The sequence below is a fragment of the Lottia gigantea genome (genome assembly GCF_000327385.1).
Source record: "Lottia gigantea unplaced genomic scaffold LOTGIsca_3, whole genome shotgun sequence".
In the NCBI taxonomy this organism is placed as follows: Eukaryota; Metazoa; Mollusca; class Gastropoda; family Lottiidae; genus Lottia; species Lottia gigantea.
Window position 1 is genome coordinate 5,217,794 of NW_008708986.1, and position 9,207 is coordinate 5,227,000.

A 9,207-nucleotide genomic window follows, 5' to 3' on the forward strand; every position below is an offset into this window, starting at 1 on the left:
ACAACAAGTGTTTTGAATTGGAACCAAAGGTCTAGAATGCAAACCAACCCGTATCAATTCTAAATCTCCTTCTTCTGCAGGTTCAAAATCATAAACAGCAATAAAAACTTTCTCTGGTTCAGCAGAAGTAAGGTCAGGTATTGTTGGAGTTGGTGGTAGAGGTTGACGTCTGCCACCATGTGGTTCAGTTACAACTTTAAAAATATCAAAACACATATACTTAATATCTCATTTTTGATTCATATACAGATATGTTTTTTGTGAGTGACGTAACTAGTAAAACCATGATCTAACAAGTGATTGTGCAACACAATTAAAATATTCAATCAATCAAAAGCTCTTTTCAATAATAGATATATTGATTATATGCAAGGAATTTTAGGATATTCAAATAATCTTTGCTTTGTATTATCATTTCACTTTAAACCATGTTCTTTATTTTTTGTATTAACAATAACAAAAATTATGGAGTCATTAAGTCAAAATGAACATGATTTTAAAAAAGCTTTTAGTCAGATCACAGATGGTGTGCAAGAATAATTAAAACGAAAGATTGCTCTGTGTAGCAATTCACCAATTTAAGAAGAAAAGTATCTTACTACTTGTATGTGTATTCTCTACCATTTCACATCCTGGGGCATTTCTATCTATTTGGTCACAACAGTTATATTTCCCACGACCTTTAGTCCATACTCCTTTATGATATTTTGGTAAAAATCTAGCACCATTCTTTTTACATTCTAAAATTATAAGAATACTGTGGTTTTAAAACTGGGATGTCAAATGAAAGGGCAATTTGGTCAGTCTTATATATGTCTAATTTGCTTTACTAAGGTTAAGATTGATACAAAATACCTTGTTATATAATACTAATTTCAAATACCAATTGATAAATTTCATATTTTTCACTTTAACGACAGAAACTAACGGGGCAATCAAGCATATGCTTTTATTTCTTTTTTTCATTCATTCATTATACTGTCCTGGTTGGCATGTGATAGTCTGATTACCTAGAATAAGTCACTTTCGCTCATATCTTATTCTCTAGACCTGTGAATGGATAATTATAATCGGGAAAAAAATCAATGCCAAAACAAAGAATCTTTTGTCAACTTAAGTTGTTATCCTTGTAAAACATAGTTGTTATCCTTGTTTAACATAGTTATTATCCTTATAAATAGTTCTTATCCATGTAAAACATAGTTCTTATCCATGTAAAATATCATGAATATAAACCTTGTAAAATATAATTGTTTATTTCTTTCTCTATAAATAAAGCTACCATAAATTGACCTACCTGTTCGAATGGCCTCAATCCATTCCTGTCTTACAGAATCATCTACAGCTACTATATATAAGGTGTATGTATCTGAAGATTGCTTATAAACTATTTGAAAGACATTGTTTCTATTATCTAACATTAAATCTTCAACTTCTTCTATAACTTTGACATGTTCTAAAGCAATCTTTCCTTTTTCCTTTCCTCTTTTCTGAAAATCAGAGAAATCTTTTTCAATCTGAATGAAAAACAAAGAACAGTAAAAGTGTTCACAAAAGAAGAGGAATCTTTGTTAGCCATTTTCTACTTAACGCTAAGATATTTTCATTTGAAACTTTCCAAACAGTACAGGTAAGATAAATTGGAAAAGGTAAAAATTTAACCCAAGATAGTTATAAGATTTAGTTCATACTGTTCTAATGATTATGTTCCTTGTTTGTTTGTTTGTTTGTTTGTTTGGAAAATTTAACACCAATAAAATATTTTCTAATGTAAAATTTTTTCTTACCGGTGGTTTTCCATCAAAATAACGTAAATGAGTTCTGGACAAGACAAACAATCTAGTACGATAATTTTCAGTTGTAAAGGCTGATCTATTGATAGAACGTTTCAATAACAAACCATGTTTTATTTCAATTTCACCATTTGTTGCCATTCTGACATCCTTACTTTTTTGTATTGATGAATCAAAGTGGCTGAAATATAAGAAGAACATGTTTCACTAAATCTAGAATAGGAACAAAAATTGTGATTCAAACATATTTTAATTTTCATCAGAAATATGTTTAACACTAAAACTGTCTTGAAAAGAAGTCTAGTCCTGCATGGTAACATTTGCTTATGAAATAAATTGTTGTTTTCATAGCAAGAAGTATTACAGAGAGAAAATTGCAACAATCTACATCCTTGTACATTTAACAGTCAATAAATGTAATAACCTACTCATTTATTAAAGTTTGATGAAAACATCAAAATAATTCTATCATCTTATACACAAATACTATCCGAACTTATCTCATCTGAATAAAATTTTGATACTACCGTTTGAAGGTAAAAATCTAAAGAAATACTCCCTCTTAGGATGGCGAAAAAAATTCAAATCTTAAAACTTAGCCAAACTGAATCTATATTCATCAGTTGACATACCTGGTGTAAAAACTATACCACAGAAATCAAATGTCAAATCCATAAAACTAAGTAATTATTCATAAAATGATTGAAAAACACTTAATATTTAGCAAGCATTTGTCTTTAATTGCAATACTTTGTTTAATGAATGTACCGTATAGTCCTATAGCCGAGGATATTTGCCACCCTTATTTTTTACTTGCCAACCGTTTTTAAAACTCTAATTTTCTCTGGAGACTGGCATTGATATCTGTAAAGGTTCTAAAGTAACAGGCATTGTAATGCTTTAATATGTCCAATATAAACACTAATTTACAATTTCTTGGAGAACAAACAAGGAAAAAACTAATTAAAATTGATTGTCACCTTCCCATTGAATAGTTATCTATAGTCAACCGGAACTTTTCTATGAAATTAAGTCTTAGTCTTGATCTTAAATTTATGATAAATAAACATAGATAGGTGTTGACATTAATTGACTTTAGTGTGGATATGTTATTCTGTGTATGAAGGGTAAAATTAATCGATATTAACACACAGTAAATTCACAATTTGACCATAAAGCCGGTCTACACATTGCAGACAAAATACCAACGGTGAAGGGAAGCTACACACTGTCTAAGTATTTGACTACAGGTAAGTTCTGTGATGAATATATTCTTATTGGTAAAGTTACAATTTCATCTTTATTTTAAGATCTATATAATATCAATGGCAATGATAGCCTGATCTTATGCCTACTGGTAACTAAAAAAGGAAAGTACCTATGGACTGGGGTATGTCTAAAAACTGTAAATTAAATATTTGAAGAAATAATGTTCAAAAAAATCGCTTTTAGTAGAGAACTAGATACTAGGCTACTTGTTTGATAAAATGTACGGAATATACAAAATACATGTTTGGAGTTGCAGTGGTCAGAAATCAAGTCTATTGATGACTGATAACCTTAATGTCAAATGAAATGAGTAATTGACATTAAACATTGGCTTTTTTGTGAGTGAATAGCCAATCAATTGCTTAACAAAATAAACTCCTAAAAATCAACAAAGTCAAATGAAAACCATGTGACAGCGAGAGAAGAGGGAAAATATATAAATAAATCTACATATTCTTGTACCTTTTAAGGTTAAAAGATGAAATTACGCCTTGAACTTACATTATTTAAAAACAAGGAAGGCTAATTTTCTTTTTGCTCTCTTATCAGGAAGAAAGAAATACTATGGATTACTTAAAATTATACATAATAAACAAGAAACGAAAATATAAGACAAAACTCAAAATCTATCCAGAAATTTTAAAAATCGTTTGAACATCATTTTTTCAAAACTGAAAATCATTTGAAATTCATATTGAATGAAATAATTTCATTTTCGTTTTAGATATTTTGTACAATAAGTATTTGTACACATCCACAATAAAAATAAAAAAAAGATAGAAATAATTTTTATTTACTTTTGGCCTAGATCTAATTAAGCTTACTGTAGGTATGAAAATGTTCAACTATTTCCTACCCATAAACAAAACAAGGTCCATTAGTAGGCTTAAATGATTTGCTTTAGTCAGGCATACTCATAGGATATGGGACCAAACCACGAAAGGAAATGCTCAACCATATTGTATATTTGTGGAGCAGATCAACCTTTGTAATTGTTCACTGTCTAGAAACTTTGATTTTTCAACATACCGGTAATTAGATAACTGTTATTTAAGGTTTGGTTAAATCTTGAATCATTTGAAAACAATTTAAGATGTTTACCTACCTGTGGGAAGCTTACCTTAATACAATTCTTTCCTGAGCCAGTCTTTAAGAAACTTAATTACATCCTTTTTTTTCTCTTTCAGTAAGAACCAAGAATATGACAGATAATCAAGGTCAAGGTGTGAGTGCTTTCCCTTCGCCTCCCATGCAGTATATTAATGTTTATACTGATGAAAATATTAAAAGAGGCAGGGCACCATTGCCACCCCCTCCAATCTCTGTAAGTTAACTTTATATTGTAACTTTAGCCTATCCAGAATCCCTGCTACCAAATCTAAATAATAAGCCAGGAAATTCTCAGACTTTTGGAAATTTTAAACTTTGAAACCCTTTCTCATATCCACTTATTGCAGTTCAAATGTATCATTTTTGTTAATGAAAAATGTAAGTCATACATGCTGTGGTGAGTTCAAATTTCTTTTTAGGTGAGAAATTTACTTGAAACTTTCTTAATGGTGTTGTTTTCTCATCTAGCTATTTTTAGCTGATTTTAACAGCATGCTTATATTTCTTTATCTTATTCAAGATTCAGTTCAATTAAACATGTGAAAACCTGAATTTATTATACAGTGGTGTAACCTATTTTCGTGGATATAAGGATTCAACACCGAATTTCGTCAAAGTTAAAAAAACAAAAAAAAAATTTTATGTCTTAGAAGTGTCCTCAGATATTGTACAAAATAATAAAAATGGGTTTATTTCGATTTTCTTTATAAATCCTATAAATCCTTCACTTTGACCCATATTTCATGAGCAACCAACTCGGTAACGGCGGCAGAATGCGTCACCTATTTTCATGTACAATGTTTGATCTATAAATAAGTCGAGAAAAACACGTTGTATGGATACCGGGTGGTATAATTAACTTCTCTTAGTATTTATCTTTAATATCAATTAATTATAACTAGTGACAATTCCTTCAAAGAACCACGATTCGAAAAAAAAATTGTGACTGACAAAATAAGATACGTAGCGTGATTTATTGCTAAAAGTCAGTGAAATGACATAAGAATACGGTCCACTTTGTGTTCCGTAGAAATTTTCTGCTGACACGGAATCTGCTAGTTGATCACGTGACTTCATTCGTTGGACTACATTCTAGCAGACGACACTTGGAATTCCGATTACCGCTTGGGATTATAAGGAAATTCGACCGATAAAAAATGGTGACGTTTGGTAATAAGTGAAATCCGCCATTTTGTGTTTGTCTACATTAATACATTTTACCTTGCTTGAAACTACTGGATTCATTCTACTAACTGATATTGTAGTGAAAACCCATGTTTATCAAAACAAACTAATGCGGAGGTCGCGCAAGGTCGCTCATGTAAATTATTAATCCTTTCCGGAAATCCACGAATAATAGGTTTCCACGAAATTAGGTTACTTGACTGTATCTCTTGATAAAGTTATTCATGATATCACGATTTACTATTTTCTAGGATAATTATATGATGTTTGGTGCTCAGTTTACTGCAGATGATGCTATTATTAGACCATTGGAAGCTTCAAACTGTCGACGTTTGTATCCAAACAATTATGATCGGAAACGAGAATTAAAAAAAATCAACCATTCCATACTCATCAATTTTCTTGATTTATTGGAAGTTTTAATTCAATCCCCAGAATCATCCAAAAGACAAGAAAAAATTGAGGATATGCAGATTCTGTTTATTAATATGCATCATTTAATCAATGAATTTCGTCCTCATCAAGCTCGTGAAACACTCAGGGTGATGATGGAAATTCAGAAAAAGAAAAGATTAGAAATTGCAGACTGTTTCCAAAAGCATTTAGATAAAGTCAAAGAACTTATTGAAGGATCAGTGAATGCTTTACCAGAAGATATGGATTCCAAAGTTTTAGTAACTAGTGAACTGTTACAAACTAAGGTTGTAAAAGCGGAACCTCAGTCCTCATATGAAAATTGTGACCGTTTGGATGAAATGATGACAGACATAGTAGATGGTATGAGTTAGTGATACAAAACTTGATATCAAAAAGGGTTTTAGCATATGTTTTGATCTGGATGTCTGTGTGCGGAAAAAATGGGCACTGATGACAAGACAGGCAAATATTGTTTTGCCATATTGGTAAATGAGGAGTCTTATATCAACTTTTGTATATACAGTCAAGTAGCCTAATTTCTTGCTAACATATTTTTCGTGCATCTCCGGAAATGATTAGTAATTTACATGTGCAACCTTGCAAGACCTCTGCATTTGCTTGTTTTGATAAACATGGGTTATCTCTACAATATCAGCTAGTAGAATGAATCCGGTAATTTCATGCAAGGTAAAATGTATTATTATTGATAAATACAAAATAGAGGGTTTCAGTTATTACCAAACGTCACAATTTTTTATTGGCCGAAATTCCTTATAATCCTTTGCTGTAATCAAAATTCCAAGTGTCATCTGCTAGAATGCAGTCCAACGAATGAAGTCATGTGATCAACTAGCGGATTCTGTGTCAATGGTTCTACACAATGTGGGCCATATTCTTATGTTGTTTCCATGACTTTTAGCAATAAATCACGCTACTTATCATATTTTGTCAGTCACTATTTTTTTTTAAAATCATCGTTCTTTGAAGGAATTGTCATTAGTTATAATGAAATATTATTAAAGATAAATACTAAGAGAAGTTAATTATACCACTTGGTATTCATACAACATGTTTTTCTCGACTGATTTGTAGATTAAACATTGTACACGAAATTTAGCAGCCATTGTAGAGTTGGTTACTCGTGAAATATGGGTCAAAGTGTGGGATTCATAAAGAAAATCAAATCAAACCAATTTGAATTATTTTGTAGAATTTCTGAGGAAAAAAAATTGAGTTTTTTTAACTTTGACGAAATTCGGTGTTGAATCCCTATATGCACCAAAATAGGTTACACCACTGTATATTGAAATAAGATTGGTTAATTGTTATAACTTTAATGATATGAATGGCAAGTATTGCTAGATCAGCAGTTCTCTGTTTAAAATGCTATTTCTGCAAAACTAATTAAAACAAACATTTAATGGATTATCCATACCCAATAATGGGGTTGAATGAAATAATGTTTGTTTCTGTTAGTAACATTGATGACTCATGCCTAACATAATGTAAGGTATATCATCAAAAAACAAAAGTTGCAAAGACTAAATCAAAGCTAGGCAGTTTCAATTCTTATTTTAACGTGTCTCCTTCAAAGTCAAAGTTTGATCTTCCCTGGGATTTAACTCTTTGATAAATATTGTTAATATTAAATGTTAATATTTACATCAATGTCGTCTGTAGTCATAAATAGTAGTTACCTCCCTTTGACCATTGAGAGTGGAACTTCGCTGTTTCCAAAATCACCAACGTGAAAATTTCATTACCGTGTGCAATGTTTGAACCCTTCCCATCTTATGCAGAAAGCAATATCATTTGCTGCAGTCACTTGCAACAATAAGATATTATTCATTACCGAATGCATTGTGGTTTGAGTATTCTAAATGAAATACCGGTACCCTCGATTATTTCCCTTCATTTCCACTTCTTTGTATTGAGATAAGAACACTGTCATAAAAATAAACAAACCCAGTCCTTACTACTGAAAGATATTATGAGCTTACTAGCTAGTTCTCGAAGGACCTATGCACATTTGTAATAGTCCTGAGCGTTATAGGTAAAAGAGGAAGTGGTCATTTTCACCGTTTTGGTTTTTCTAAAACAAATTCAAACTTTTATAACTTAACCACACGGTTCTTACTTCTTAGTCTATTCTGTTAGTTAATGTTCTATGTCAATTTATCTCATAACTAATAACTTTATCTATGATTACATTGAGCTTTTGATTAAAATCTTTCTCTCATTTCGTAAATATTCATAATAAAATTTTCAACTGTATGCCTTTGTCTTCAGGTCCATATATATAACTTATAAGGTTCAGTGATTTTACATTTGAAACGGACACACTTCCCTCTCAGAAAATTTACGTAAAAATGACCCACCTTTTGGGACTGAATATTCCCCATTGTAAAATAATGTTTACAAAAAAATAACCTTTTCCAGTGGTTAACATCTTCATCAACCCAAAGGCAATACCAGTGACCCTTTAGTAAACCTTTGTTGCTGTTAAGTTGTGATTTCACCAAAATGTCTACCAAGGGAGAAGAATTACACATGGCAATCAGAGCAAATGATAAAGAGAAAGCTGAAAAACTTTTAAACAATGGTGTTAACATTAATGTTTTGTTCTATGCCTGGACACCCTTACAGTTAGCCATTGAATTGGGTAAGATACCTTCAGTTCATTTTCACGGTCAATGTCAAGCTATAAAGACCTTTGGCTGATATCTTGCTCCAATATCTGCCTTTCTTGTATCACAGAATGCAAGGAGTTGATTTGATTGCACACCAGCAAATACAACCAATCACAGCTCTTGACATAAATACTGTAAACAATATGGCTTAGTGTTGACAGACTTTTTTGTCAAGGCCTCAGATTAGCTGTATTTACTAGTGTACAATCTATACAAGGTATAAGCCGAATGTTGTAATTTTAGCAAAATAAATGCAAATGTTTATCTAAGAAAATGCCTTTTTGTTGTTAAGAATAATGTGCTAGACTGAAGTCTTCAAATAACCGTTTTGGAACTGGATGTTTAAAAATGCCTTCACACTTTAGCGATTCACCAAGCTTTCTTTGGATTCAAAACAAGTTTTCTAGATTTGTAGCACAAGAATGGCACAACTTTTTTTTTATTACCGGTATATTGTATATTTATCTTGAAATGTTTGCATGTACATTCAGGTCATGAAGACATCTCCTTGTTATTGTTAGAGAAAGGTTGTGATTTTCAGTATCACGATGAAAACAGTGCTATACCATTTGAAATGGCTGTTACAAAAAAACAAGTCTCTGTAAGTCACCATCTAAATACCCTTTTCACATTACATGTTCCAATGATGTACTCTCTGGAACAACTTATAAAGCTAAGATTCCATATATGCGTCATGCGGATCCAATGGTTTAAAAATTGAAATGGTTGGTTTAAGAGGGTAT

At 31.2% G+C, this 9,207-nt stretch overlaps 1 protein-coding gene across 1 annotated transcript; it reads left to right on the forward strand.

Annotated features, from left to right (window-relative positions):
* Nucleotides 1–3,825: 3,825 nt before the first annotated feature.
* On the forward strand, nucleotides 3,826–6,802 carry LOTGIDRAFT_182398 (hypothetical protein). Its single transcript, XM_009057354.1, has 3 exons — nucleotides 3,826–3,891; nucleotides 4,250–4,386; nucleotides 5,609–6,802. Exons 2-3 carry the CDS (start codon nucleotides 4,264–4,266, stop codon nucleotides 6,143–6,145), a joined length of 660 nt encoding a protein of 219 aa, XP_009055602.1. The 5' UTR covers nucleotides 3,826–3,891; nucleotides 4,250–4,263; the 3' UTR covers nucleotides 6,146–6,802.
* Nucleotides 6,803–9,207: the final 2,405 nt, after the last annotated feature.